The 15,011-nt window shown below is 36.1% G+C and overlaps 1 protein-coding gene across 1 annotated transcript; it reads left to right on the top strand.

Annotated features, from left to right (window-relative positions):
* Positions 1–794: 794 nt before the first annotated feature.
* On the top strand, positions 795–10,913 carry LOC131165735 (cell number regulator 6). Its single transcript, XM_058123755.1, has 5 exons — positions 795–988; positions 1,113–1,222; positions 2,334–2,448; positions 8,880–9,145; positions 10,517–10,913. Exons 2-5 carry the CDS (start codon positions 1,115–1,117, stop codon positions 10,739–10,741), a joined length of 714 nt encoding a protein of 237 aa, XP_057979738.1. The 5' UTR covers positions 795–988; positions 1,113–1,114; the 3' UTR covers positions 10,742–10,913.
* Positions 10,914–15,011: the final 4,098 nt, after the last annotated feature.

The raw sequence follows: 15,011 nt of genomic DNA, 5'->3' as shown, positions 1-15,011 counted from the left end.
AAACTTCTTTTAAAGTTCAATTGGATTGACACAAATTTTCATAATGAATTGTATCTAAGCAATACACTTTTATTATTCAAGATATATAAGACATCATGTTAGTAATAGTAGGATTTTTTCTTTTCAATTGAATAGACCAAAAACTAATGTGGCCAATTTTTCACACAAATATATATATATATATATATATATATATATATATATATATATATATATATATATACATGACCAATGCGAGCATTACCATTGTTTCGAGAGGGTTGTGAATGTCAAGTAATTTCTTAGAATAACATTTTATTGATCTTCATCTAAATAAAAAATGTACAAAATAATAATAATTTCATCAAAAAATATAAATAAATATATGAAGCCATCAAAATGAGAAAATGAGAAATTTTTTCTTGACAAATATTTTTTTTTTCAAATAGAAAATTTGAAGCAAAGACCAAATAATATACTATGCATCCTTCTCTATTGACTATTATTTATCATTTTGGTTTTTGAGTGTGGGAATAAATTTTCTACCCAATCAATTGGCCAAATTCAATCTTCCAAGTATAAAAAAATTATTAATTACTTGATCTATTACATTTTGAAATAATCAAAAAATGATAATTATTTATGTGAGCTATTCTAAATTCAAATTTAAACAATCAAGAAGGGATAATTAATCATTTGAGCTATTCAAAATTCAAGAATTTGACTTCAACTCATACTCGTCAAAGACAGGGGTAGTACCGTCAAATCACAGGGGCATTCCTCTCAGACTTAAAGCGACGTCGTTTTGCCCTTTCCTGAGCCCTCTACCCGTCAAATGACCGAGCGTCGGCGTTTAATGTGGGTTGAATCGAAATCTGGTTCAGGTTCAGGCGTTAAGGAATTGAGAGCATGAATGGGCGAATAGCCAACTCCCACCAAATTTAGTGAAGAGTTCAGAGGCAAAGGCGGTTTCTCAGAAAGTCAGAACCCTCCACAGATTTGGACAAAGGTTTTTCGCCATTTTAGTTCTTGGCCTCTGCCTCAATCCCAGACCCCTTCCTACCCTTTTCTTCTCTTTCTGTCAGCTCGTCAGATCGATCTCTCTTTTGGGTAATTTCTGATTTTTGTTGCAGAGATGGCGGACGGGACTGCGCAATCGCGTTACGTGAAGCTCACCAAGGATCAAGAACCCACGGAGGACATCACTCCCGGAGAGCTCAACCAACCCATCGATGTTCCTCAGGTTTGATCATTTCCTGTTCTACCATTCTACTTCGGATTTTCAGCATCATTTGGGTACCTGTCCCCGTTTCGTTCTTCGTATTCTGAGGATCGCGTCGGTTCTGTGTTGGCATTGTCGCTTTGAATTTTTATTCTATGCTTTGTGTCGTTGGTGGTATTATCTTGAATTCGCTCATGGTTTGTCTGTTGCTAATGTAATGTAGGAATATAATAGGGATCAATGCCAACAATATTGGCCTTTTTGGTTCTTGGGGGTCCTAGGAAACAAAATCCTCTGGTCTATGGATTGTTTTTGGGTGAAAAAAACGGCATATGATGTGAAATTTGTAATTTATGCGTCTTTTCCTTTGCCTTAGATTTCTCGGCTGGAGGCTTAGTGTTTCTTTGTATAACATAGCGTTTTTGTTTTGCTTTTGGTGATGCATTAATAGGTAGCTGTTTATTGGTTTCAGTTTTTATATGTTATTTTAAAATATTTTCAAGCGTGACATGGTTTTCTATATCTGAAATGAATTATTTGGAATTAGGGTGTTTATATTGCTTGATCCGTGCAAAGGGTTGAATCCTCATCCAGTCTTATGCTGATTTTAGGCTGCTCCCATACTTCCATATAGTCTAATCGAATAGTAGGTCCCATGAAAGTCAACAGTGATTTCAAGGCTCATTGAAGCTCAGGGAAGATTGTTTTGCATATTGAAACTGTGATAAAATGGCAATTTTAAATGTTAATGATGCTTATAGTTTTAGTTATGTTGCTGTTTTTAGCATTTTGACAATTCTTATTTTGTCTGCTTTTAGTTTTTCATGCTATTTTGCAGTGATGGGCTTATGTATATTCGATAGCCCACTTTATTGCTAATTCAAAAATGCATGATTTCGTATTTCATTCAGATCATAATGTTTTGGGTTCTTTCTGCTTCATAGCCTAAAAATATTCATCCATATAATCATAGGTGAAGAAAATGGAGTAAATAGAAGAAATTCTTGATCTATTTATAAATTCCAAATATTTAAGTCAGAAATACTCAATGCTGCTCTCCATTTGGAGTTTCTCTAATCTATATGTTATTTTGGATTGCCATCTTATAGCTGATCATATGTTAATTGGACAGTTGAACGAACATAGATGCCTCGAATGCGGGCAGATGCTACCTGAAAGCTACCAACCCCCTGCAGATGAAAATTGGACAACTGGAATTTGTGGATGTGCTGAAGATCCTGAGAGTTGTAAGACTCCCATTTCCACCAGTTTTAGGAATAGACAATTAAAATTTCACATTATGCCCTTTTGAAATTCAAAATTGTACTATAATTTCGTATGGATTTTGAGTCTAAGATTTCATGCTTTGGAAGACACTATGTATGCATATGTTTAGAAAATTTAGAAAGCACAATGTATATAATTTTCATATTGAATTGTATGCTAGCGTCTTAGTGGCAGAGGTTTTATGGAGTGTGCTTGAAATTACTGAAATAACCTTATGCGGCTGAAGAAATTTGTGTCTTAAATACTAATTAGGGAAATATATAAAACAATGTATTTATGAAGTTGGTTATGAAGTTTCCTTTTTATTTATATTTACCAGAGAAAATTCGAGTGCAGGGAGCAAAGCAAAAGGCGAGGGCTGTAATTATGCTTATGAGAAAAACATAAGTGGCTGCATAAGTGGCAAAAACATATAATGGGCAGGAAGTTGAGACATCTAGGATGTGGGATGAATGTCGCCAATAAATCAACATGTTCAATAAATATGCAATATTTCAAGCAAGATTGCTTACTTTTTACTGTTAGATATTGAGTCGGCGACTCATTGCCAGTTTGTGTAATAATTATTTAGCAATTTTACCATGATTGTCAATCTCATTCACAATCTTCTAAATTTAAATTAGAAGATCAAGATTTTTGAGAGTATAACTTGCAAAGAGAAAAGGCATTATGGTAAAAAATTTTTTTTTTGGGGGGGGGGGGGGGTGGGGTGGAGTTACTTGACATGTGGTTTGGGAAGCATTTCTTCCCGTGAAATTCTAGCAACTGCATCACTTCCAGAATTTAAGGCACAGTTACGTGTTGGAACACTTTGGCAAGGTTCAAAAGTTCAAATCGTTTATTGATTTTTCTGATCCTTGCCTACTTGACAATAATTAGATACAGATTTAGAGGGTTGCTGGGGGTGCATTTGTTTCATGGACTAAAAGTCGCTAGGCTTGGCAACACTACTCGTAGCCCATTTTTGGTGCATCCAAAGGAAAGGGTAGGATAGGCTAAGGGGGCACTTCTTTGCTCATGGTCATGGGCTAGAGCTGGTCAGCCCACCGCCTCTGGCTGGCTTAGGCTAAGGCAGACCAAAGGCATAAGAAGCAAATAGAAAGAAGTATTCCAATTATGTCCTTATAGGTGGAAGACAAAACACGAGATAGGAAATAGGATGATTATCTTAGCTGGTCCTTTCCAGTACTACTTATTCTAGTCCAGTCCAACAAAACTTTAGCCTGCAAACTAAACGTGCCACCCTAAACTTTGGCCTGCAAATTAAATGCACCACCCTAAGTGGCACCTGATAATGTAATAAAACGAGAAGGATTCCTTTCAATTAAATAAGTTCATTTCACTGTTTGGAGAAATTTTCACATTATATTAACCGAAATGCACTCTTATGGGAGATTTGGCCCATTTGCAAACTGAAGATGGTGATAGATGTATTCAGGCCCAGATTAATTTCTCTAACACACGAGGAGACTTGTCTGGCCAGAGCGAGAATACTTCTTTGCAGGTCCATGCAGCTGTCCAACAGAGCTTGGGGGCCCAATATACAAGTTAAAGGATCTTAAGCTGAGTTCACATCAAGCTCAGCATACTTATTAGCAAAGTGGGAGTGTGGGTGAGACCTTTGCCGCAAAGGGTTTAAAAGAGGAGGGGTACAGCAGATCTGGTTTGCGAAAATGAGTGGCTTCATCGCAGATTCGTGATACTCCTTCACTGGCAAGAATTGTCAGTGTGAGCGCGTGCAGCATGAGTTTCTGTCTAGTGGTTGAGAGCAGGGGGAAGAGCTGTTTTGAATACTGAGTTTTCCTTTCCTGCGGGATTCCTATGGAGGGTGGATGTTGGACAAAGGATTCAGGGCTGCAGGAAGTGCAGCTGCAGGTTATTAAAGTGGCTGATCAGGGCAGAGTTCAAGCTGTTACGAGTTTCAATAGTGACATGGTGGGTTATGAAAGGGGAGAGTATACCTCAGATTGCGGGGGGACCAGCAATTCCACAGGTTTATACTTGTCGGGGCAGAAGAGCATGGAAAAAAGTAATCCTCAGCTGAGAGGCCATTAAGTGCAGATGCAAGGGTTGATAAATTTTTGAAAAGACATTGTGATGGCAATTTTTATGTTGAGGATCCCTCAAATGGGTTGAAGGTAGATTTAGCAAAAAAAGTTTAGTGAGGATATTTGTTTGAGAAGAAGAAACGGGGTGATGTATCTGGTGAGGAGGGTGAGCTGGATTTTGATTATGATGATGAGTTATAGATGAGGCCTGTGAACAACTTGAGCTTGGATCAATATTCATCGGGGGAAGTTTATGCTTTGGAGTATGACAGAATAGGTAAGGAAAGAGACAAGATTGAGCAGACTGAGGTTGGTATTGTGCCTGTTCCGGGTCTCACTTTCAACATTTGCTAGATAAAATGGGTTTGCAGTTTTAGCTGATTGGGAGGGGAAGTCCTCTTGGATGGTCATGGTGGTAAAAGTAATGCTAAGAAGAGACAACAGGAATTGTTGTCAATTTGTAGTGCTCTATTAACTATGATGAAAGGGTTTAACAAGGGGCTTTCTTAGACAGCTTTTGTTTGATTTTTTCGGATCTGTTGTGGGTTGGTTTCCTATGTTTTAGTTCTCTTTTTTGAGGATTCCTCTGCCTCTCTAGTTTGTGCTCTCTTTCTTTCTTAATATATCTTCTTCTTTTTCTCCTTTTTGGGTCTTAAAGAAATGCACTCTTAAGACTCCTAAGATTTTTATTCACAAATTATTAGACTTGTGAAGCCCGTTTTTCGGTTGTTCCCCTTATTTTTTCAAAAATGCTTGTCACTCGTATATTCAATTGAAATTATGTTAGGTTTATTTATAATTTCCAATTATTTAAATTTTCAATTAATCGCCACTCATACATTCCCTCAGTTTTCCTATCTTATCTCCTGCAAACACTGAAAGTTGTGTTGGATTGGAGTTTGTTCAGATTCAACTTCAATTCAATTCTCCTTAAAATAAATCTGTTGGGGCTTTTTATAATATGCTTACAATGTTTGACGAGCAAGAAAAATGATCAGGGGCTATTCATTGTGCAGAGACCACAAAATCGAAAAAGAGCACACTAGACTGTAAAAGCTGCACTTCTTGAGGTTAGCATACAACTTAGCTTCCCTTGAAATGACAAAAACCGTGATGTATCTAGTGCTCCTCAATCTTGCTGGACTAGTATACCATAGAAATAGACCAGGAATTTCCTATGAATGGCTGTAAAGCATGTCTCGTAATCATCATAAAAGTTCTAGGAGCATTAGAAAGCCCAAAGGGCATTGAGTCACAAGACCAACCACTCAAATAAACCATCTCGTGTCTTAAAGGCAGTTGTCCACTCATCTCCTTGTCTATTTCTAATTGGGTGATATCTAGTGCACAACTCAATCTTGGAGTACCAACTAGAGCAAGCTTGTATGTCAAGCATATCCCCAAGTCTAGGGTAGGTATACTTGACGATGATCTTATTGATGGCTTTACTATCCACTGAAATCCTACAAGATCCATCCTTCTTAGGATTAAAGCTGGTACTGTGCAAGGAGCAAGGTTATGTCTCACAAAACCCATGTCAAGGAGTTGTCCTACATGCCTATTAAATTCAGCAGACGCTTTTTGATTCATCCTATAGTAAGGCAAATTAGGTAATTGTGAACCTAGAATGAAATCTATGACATGCTGAATGTCCTGCATAGTTGGTGGCTCACTAGGTTGCTCACTCGATAGTGTGGATAGTACATGAGAGAACTCAACTAACAACTATCCTACATCGGGTGGATACTCATATGGGAACTCTAGAACCTTAGAAGGAACTTCACTGATGATAATTTCCAAGATACACTTGTTTTCTAACTTCTCTTGCTCAAAGCCCTATGAGCTAGCAATTGGATGCTTCTTTAAATCAGAACATGGTTAATCTTGTTCATAAACTTGGGACCCTTGGGTGTGAGCTAGTAGGAATCAAAATGATCTTGTCTTTTTGCCTAAATGCATAAATGTTCTCCCTACCATTGCTGGTTATCATGATCATATAACCACAAACTCTCTAATAGGACATAGGCCACAAAGCCATATCGTTATAATCTCCCATTTGGATGGTGACAAGGCACTTCTCAATTAAAAAGGGAGACCTTGGGCGCAGAGTCTCCTCGCTTTGTGAGGGTAGGGGGGGTCGTCACAATGCATGCAACCTTGCCCCTACTTTTATGCAGAGAGGTTGTTTCCTTGGACTTGAACCCGTGACCAATGGGTCACAAAGTAGTGGCCTTACTGTTGATCCAAGGCACGTCTCATTTCTCAGTGATGGGTTGATTTGTCCTTTTTACCCAATTCACTCTATAAAGGATGATGTTGTTATCTCCTAAGGTTTTATCTATGTAGAGCCACTTTGGAGATCACATTCATGCCATTACCCCCATCAGTAACTAGCTTGCATGTCCTAAATGAACGTGTGGAAAATAGTGGTCCGCTTCCACTTCTTGTTATCTGTTGTAGTGGATAAGACAGGCCTCACCTCCATTGTAGTAGTTTTTTCCTTTTACCCAATTCACTTTAAAATGGATGGTGTTGTTACCTCCTGAGGTTTTATCTACCTAGAGCCACTTTGGAGATCACATTCATGCCATTACCCCCATCAGTAACTCGCTTGCATGTCTTAAATGAACGTGTGGAAAATAGTGGTCCGCTTCCACTTCTTGCTATCCATTGTAGTGGACAAGACATGCCTCACCTCCCTAACATGGTTATCATCCTCCTCAAAATCATCTGCAAGCTTACTCTAATCTCCTGGGCACTCAACAAAATCAACAACTAGATACTCACAATCAGGCATGTCATCATTCTCACGCAACCAAGTTAAGGCTCATTGGAGACAAGGAGTAGACTGGCAGCGATGACATTGCATGGAAAAGCTATATTAGCTTGAGGAATACGAGATCCACTAGAGCAAATAACATGATAAAGGGCAGCACGGTGCACAAAGCTCCCATGTATGCGGGGTCTGGGGAAGAAACGGACCACAACGGGTCTATAGTACGCAGCTTTACTTTTCATTTTTGCAAGAAGCTGTTTCCACGCCTCAAACCTGTGACCTCTAGGGATAGACTCAGGAATGATAAGCCATTATTAAGGGAAGGATTTGGAGTGACAACACTCCCTAATTTGAGATGATGACCTGAGAGGTATCTTGTTTTGTATCTGTTCAAAAGATCACCTAGTTCATGGGCACTTTCGGTCCAGCCTTCACCCCCTTCTGTCTCCACTTCTTTTCTTGTTCAATTATCATGCTTCTTTTGATCATTCATCATTGTTTTGCTGAAGAGACAGCTTGAGAAGAAATTTAGGAAAAAAATACCCTGATAAATTGTGTTTCAGTGCCTTTTGATGTTTTTAGTTGATTCTGGCACACAAATATCGATTTGGATTCACACATTCAGTGTGTTTAGGAGGATGAAGAAATCCCCCCCCCCCCCCCTCTCTTCTAAATTAAAATTAAAAAAGTTAAAAAAACACTGGTAGTAGTTTGCCTATTTGTGATTTTTCTTACACAAGTATAATGTGACTCATTTAATTGATCGGTCAGTTAAAGTGGCTTAATCTAAGATGCCTGATATTTGGTTGGACCCAGACTTGATGAACTAGTGAACTACCGATGATGAGCATCAGACTGAATGCATTTGAATGAAGCTTAAAGTGAAGCTTCGGATCATTGCTCCTTGATGCTTATTTGCTGCAATTGACCAAACAAACTGATGAAATTTGGTTGTGGAGTTGTTCCATTGAGTCCCTGAAGTTCAGCTGGAAAAAGTGGGTGACCAAAATTTCTTGGCTTATACAGAAATCCTTTTGAACTGACTGAATGCATGCATCCACAGAGACATGTCTTTTGTCCTTGCCTACTAGCTTTCATTGGAGATGTAGATTGGCTAGCATTCACGATGTTGGTGTATGATGGAAAAGACTGTTATATGTAACTGGTAAATCTGTATTCTATTTTTAGGGTCTTTTGATCGACTCTCTGCCACATTGCTTGGTGCAACAGTCTGGTTGAGTTGTTATTTCATTTCTGGCATGCGTTTCTGTAGTGTCCCCATGCGTTCTCCTAGGGATTTGTTTGCTTCTCTTTGTATTGCTCTTGTTTCTTCTATTCATTAAATCCTGTTTGCTTGCTCTGCAGAAAAGGTAAAATAAAACTGCAGAATGTGTCTCTGCAGCACCTGCTTCTGCTGTCATGTCATCTGTAGATGTGTATATTTGTTGGCTAAGAGACCGTAATGCTTTTGTGCTTAGGACATCTGAATGTGTTTGTTATAAGCTGTGAAAGACATGAACTTGAGTAATACATTCAATCGTCTTAAAACAATTATGTTCTTTCTTAGGCTGGACAGGACTGTTTTGCCCATGTGTGCTCTTTGGGCGTAATGTTGAAAGCTTGAAAGAAGATATTCCTTGGACCAATGCTTGTGTGTGTCATGCCGTATGTGTTGAAGGTGGTATGGCACTTGCAGCAGCGACAGCAATCTTCCATGGTATTGATCCAGGGACTTCGTTTCTCATTTGTGAGGGTCTGTTATTTGCTTGGTGGATGTGTGGCATCTACACTGGCCTATTTCGGCAATCATTGCAGAAAAAATATCATCTCAAGGTGATTTCAGTTTTTGTATGTATAATGATGTCTAAAATTTCTTGCATTAAAATGTGCCAATGAAGTTGGAACATTTGAAAATGTGCACTGATTACATTCTGCTCTTTTGCTTGCAAATTTGCAGTACAGCTAACATTCAAAAATCTGCACTGATTCAATTCTGCCCTTTTGCTTTCAAATTTTTGGTACAGCTGAGTGTGGGAGGATTTTCCTTGCGCAAATATTGATAGTTACTGAATTCTGCATTGTTCCACTGAGAAACACACCTGCTTATTTGGAAAAAAATAAAATGTTGATTTAATTTGTTCTAATTGTATGGTAGACGTGCAACTGCAAATAAAAAGAAGTTTGTAGGATTTCTCTTCCTTGTTATGCCTTCTTGTTATGAATGACTTGTCCTGGCTCAATAAATGAATCAGTGAACAATTTGTTGCGTCGCCACAGTTGAGTTGGTAATTAGTCATTGAAAATGATTGATAAAATGGGTTAATCATTTTCTAGATTCCTTTACAGCAGCAGTCTACATATTTGTTCCTGACACAATGGCAAGTCTGCCTAGCATCTATGTGAGTGCTTTTGAGCTTGGGTTCAGTGTAGTCAACATATCTGTTCCTGAACTATGTTTGAGTCTGTCTAGAATCTTTCCAAATGCATTTGTTTGTGGGTTTGCTTTGTCGCGTTTTTATTTATTTATTATTATTTTTTTTGGGTGGGGGGGGGGGGGAGGGGGTGGCAAGAAGGTCACATTGTGCTTCTTTCCCTATCATACAAATAATAGTAGTTCTTCTTTTGGTGCAGAATGCATATATCACAAAATCAAAACATGTGTACCCACACCCTCCAAGAAAAATAAAAGAAAAATATCGAAATAATAATAACAATGACAGGGATGGGGAGAAAAGAATATAAAGTAGGCCAAGAAAGTTTGTTTTGGAGTAGTTGGTTCTTTTGTATTGCCTGCTACAAATGTTGGGTGAAGCGCTGATGGATAGAAAGCACTTGGTGCTTCATCAGTGATTTCTCTGAGGGTTCAGTCCTATAATTACTGGTTTTTCTGTAATAACATAGTATTTGACTTTTCAAGTCATGGCAGACATTTTTCTTGTCTCTTATGTCTTCTTCTAAAAACGGGTAGTGTATGGTACAATAGTTTTTTAACTGCAGATGTTAAAAGAATGTAAATTTTAATTTGGCATTTTTCTAAAAATCCATTTTATTTCTTTCCTATGTTCATCGTTTCATCTGCTACTGTGCTCCTGAGAAAGTCAACGGTTCCTCATGACAACAGCAATAGCTAGCTGGGCATTTGTCTTTTTGTGGAAAGCTTCAATTGTTGTCCATGCTTGATCCTTGATATGTGTTGTTTTGCAGAACTCACCTTGTGACCCATGCCTCGTGCACTGCTGCGTGCACTGGTGTGCGATATGCCAGGAGCATAGAGAGATGAAAGGGCGTCTATCCGATAACGCTGCTATGCCAATGACGGTTGTGAATCCCCCACCAGTTCAAGAGATGAAATCGAGCAATGGCCCAGAGGCCACAAACTCTTCTGGAAATGGTGCTGAACAGACTACTTTGGAGATGCAACCTGTGTAGGATACAGAGTTAGCTATATACAGATGTCGAAGAAATCTTCTTTGTTTTTACATATATATTTTTTTGTGGGTTTGGAAAGAATTAACTTTGTGGGGAACCTTGGAAACCTTAAGTGCCATACAGCTTTTGATAAAAATGCTACTTCCATGTCATTTCTGTGGTTGACCAGCAATTCTGTTTTTGTGCCAATTTGTGGGTGAAATTCTTTGGAGCTGTATGTGTGATTGAAGCAGCAAGCAATTGGTGTACTCTGGGTTTTGAGCATGACTTAAAAAGTGTTTTAATGAACGATTATGCAATTTGAAATTTCAAGCACCTTAATATATGGTCTGCAGCAAGCTATTTTGTTTTATGGAGGGTGTTTGCAATAACTTACAAAAGATTACTGTGGCTTGCCTTGATAATTTCTATAGCTCAAACTAGTTTTACAATATTTAGTGGTTAAATAGTGAATCTAATGTGATATGAAAAATAGTAAGCATTTCATAATCAAATGTAGCTCATCACTAATTCATAGTTGAACTTCTATGTTTATTTATTTATTTATTTTTAACATTTCGGGATAATTGAATAAATTTCAAATTTTAATTGAAAAAAGTTAGTAGATCAATTTATAATAATAATTCATACTGTGGTTAAAGTAGGGTATTATTTGGTTAATGGAATTGAATGTAGTGGCTTGGGAATGAAAAATTTATTGTATGGGAATATAATGATTTTGTTATGGAATGAAAAATTCATCTTCCATCCCTTCATCTTCCATCCCTTGTCCTATAAAAGGGCATCTTCTTCCTCTCATTTGTGATATGCATATTATATGCTTGTATATACATATTGCATGCTTAAAGTAAAGAGTGTAAAAAAGGAATAGAGAAAAAGAGAGATAGAGAGGAGAAATATTTTGTATTAGGCTGGTTTGAAATCATCTTGTAATTTTTCTTGAAATAGTGAAGTTTTTTTATCCCTTCCGCTTGTGTAGTAGGCATAGCCAAACCAGGTAAATTTCTATCTCATCTCCATTTATTTTCCTTCATCTTTTATAACACGTTATCATTACGAGACTTTAACCAGATGAGTTATTTCTTTAATTATTATTTTATTTATTAAAATTTTTACTCCCTGAGAATATAATATTCTTCAGAAGAGAATGTCTTTTAAAGTTTAAAGAGTATCAATCTTCACAAGAGATGGTAAGATAGTCCTCCCAAAGAGACTATATATTTAAATCTCCCGAAGAGATAGTTTTTCTGAAAAAGGTTATATATTTAAATCTTTCGCATATATATATATATATAATCTTTCGAAAAGACAAACCTCTTGAAGAGGTAATATATTTAAATCTCTCGTCAATATATTTATTCTCTTGAAGAGATAGACCTCCTAAAGAGGTTACGTATCTAATCTCTAGAATGGATGGTAAATATTTACCTCCTAAAGAGAGTATATTTTTAATCTCCCGAAAAGATGTTAAATTCAACCTCCTAAAGAGGTGAAACGTTTATTCTCCAGATGAGGTAGTATATTTAGCCTCCGGAAGATGTGATAATTTATTACTCAATTTAATATTGTGAATTGGAATCATACATCTGAAAAGTACAAATTGAGAAAAAATAAAATAATATTCCCGAAAAAACATATTTTAAGTACTCCAGAAGGGTGGAATTAATATAATATTATTATTTCAGTTTTATTTTAGCTTTTACATTCTATTTTTTCAAATTATCTTATTATTATTAATTTATTCACATGTTGAACATAAATAAAATTGAATTTGTTTTCCTTGACATCGAAGGGAATAATTATTTATCATAAATTCTTGATATTGAAATTCATCTAAATGCAATGAAATTGGAAAATACTATTTTAGATGGAAATACTGCATCCCTCCAGACAAAAAGTCATGATCTTCCTTACGCATGTATATATGATGCATGGAAGGTGCATGAAGTGGGTGACTTATTAAGAAAATATTATATATTATTATATATATAATCATGCATGGGTTCAGACGTATTTGCCTCTTCTATTTTATATTTAGTTCTCCATCTAATTAATAATTCCTCTCTCTCTCTCTCTCTCTCTCTCTCTCTCATAATTGTTATCTCTCTCTAATTGCTTTCTCTCTCATATATTTTTATTATCATTGTTATTATCATTATATTTATAGAGAAATAATTAAAGACTAAATACCTCGTTGTCAAAAACCCACTTATCCTATACAAAATTTTAAATAACAAATTTGACTATCAAAAGATTGTGATTTTACCAAAAGTTCGATATGAATGATTGTACGTGAAGTTGCAAGACTTTAAAATAGTTGATGAATATAACTCAGCTCTACATAAGATTAACTTGAAACTAAAATTATGTAGTGAAAATATTACTAACAAAGACATGCTGGAAAATTTTTTTTTACTAAATTTCCCTGAAGTGAATATTCTAAACTTATTGTCATGGTTTCTTGTTGCTAAGTAAAATAATGAACTTTTGATAAAATATCACCAAACTCGCCCAATTGGTTTGACCTCATTCCTTGAAGTGAATATGAACACATTTCGTGATCAAGGAAGAGGCCACAGATATGGTCGTGACCGTGGTCTTAATAAATATTGGCATCGACGTGAGGTTACAATCCCCCAAAAGAGGGATAATCCCTAAAAGAGGAATAACCCCAGAAGAGGAATGAGCCTCATAAGTGGGATAATGATCAAAATCAATGACCTAGATATCATGAAAATGAATACTATAAATGCGGAGAAGAAGTCATTGGTTGCGTACCTGTCGTACGCCTAGGCACTTGTTAAATCTATACCAAGCCTTTATAAATGAAAAGTAAAATAGTAAAGAAGTTGAAACAAATTTTGCTGATTTTCTACAAATCAAAATAATGATGCAATATTTTAAGACATAAAGTATGCAATATTATATTTGGATTTATTATCGTATTTATTATTGCTATGCTCAATTATATGTATTGCACCATAGATTGTCCTAAAGCTTTGATCGATTTTAAGATGTCTATGAAAAAAAGTTTGTTTAGATGACAGTGTTACAACACACACAATTATTCGAGATAAGAAAATATTTTCATTATTTGAATATAGTTTCAACAAATGTTAATACAATATCTGGTTTTACAAATTTGATTAAAGGCTTCGAAAGAGTTAATATAAAGTTACCCAACGGTACTTTATTACAATTTGATGAAACTTTGTATTCTAGTATATTTAGAAGAAATCTGTAAAACTTTAAAAATTTAATGGATATCATATTGAAACTACAAATGAAGGCAGTAAAAATTTTTTTTATATTACTTCTATTGTTTCTGGAAGAAACAAATTTTAGAAAAACTGCCAACTTTTTTATCTAGTTTGTATTATACAAAGATTAAAACAGTTGAATCATATAATATCTTGCACCAGAAGTGTAATGACCCAAAGTTATGTACACTTTGACGTAATCGCCTTGGACATCCTAAAGATGTAATGATGCGAAGAATCATTGAAAATTCACATGATCATCCACTAAAGAACCAGAAGGTTCTTTTATCAACTGATTTCATGTGCACTACTTGTTCTCGAGTGAAATTAATTATCATTTTAATGAAACAATATTCCCTACATTTGGGGGAGGAAAATTAGTGTCTGAAGCACAACATGAAATACCGTTGAATGTCATGTGTTTATCTAATTTAGATTCTCACACAAATCAATGTGAACTTGAAGTTCAAAAGATTATACATTTGTAAGGGATTGCAAATCAGTTACCAGGTTCTTTTGCAGATACCAAGGTCATATTAAAATCTTATATACCTTTTGTTGACCTTATAGGTCATTCCCAATTTTGATAATGACAAATACTATTTGTATTTGATGACTTTCAAGTTTGTGTGCAGAATAATACTAAGTTGGATCACATTGATAGCATGCAGCAACTTGAAGAAATATGAAGACTCCGACACATTTATTATTTGTTGTAATATTATTGGGTCTATAATAATTTCATTTCAAATGAGTCTATAATAATCATTGCATATCATGCATATAGGAGTAAGTAAGCTCAAATGACCCTAGAATGGCCCTTAGGTTCTTACACATGAATGTGCATGCATATAGGACCTTAGCCCAAAATCCATGAAGTTTCGGGCGACCGAACTTGGCAAGTATATTTGCCTCGGTTGACCGAACCATGGAAAAGTCAGAAAGTTGACTTAGGCTTCAGGCAACCAAACCTTGATTGTGACTTTTCCCACAAACTCGGTAGCCCAAAC

Source organism: Malania oleifera, chromosome 10 (genome assembly GCF_029873635.1).
Source record: "Malania oleifera isolate guangnan ecotype guangnan chromosome 10, ASM2987363v1, whole genome shotgun sequence".
Lineage (NCBI taxonomy): Eukaryota > Viridiplantae > Streptophyta > Magnoliopsida > Santalales > Ximeniaceae > Malania > Malania oleifera.
Note: the sequence above shows the minus strand (reverse complement) of the source record. Positions and strands in the feature narration are given on the sequence as shown.

Excerpts from the sequence above, each read along its gene's own strand:
- LOC131165735 (XM_058123755.1), top strand. The coding sequence starts at position 1,115 with ATGGCGGACGGGACTGCGCAATCGCGTTACGTGAAGCTCACCAAGGAT. Across the intron at positions 1,223-2,333 it reads AACCCATCGATGTTCCTCAG|TTGAACGAACATAGATGCCT; the intron begins GTTTGATCATTT and ends TTAATTGGACAG. Across the intron at positions 2,449-8,879 it reads TGCTGAAGATCCTGAGAGTT|GCTGGACAGGACTGTTTTGC; the intron begins GTAAGACTCCCA and ends GTTCTTTCTTAG.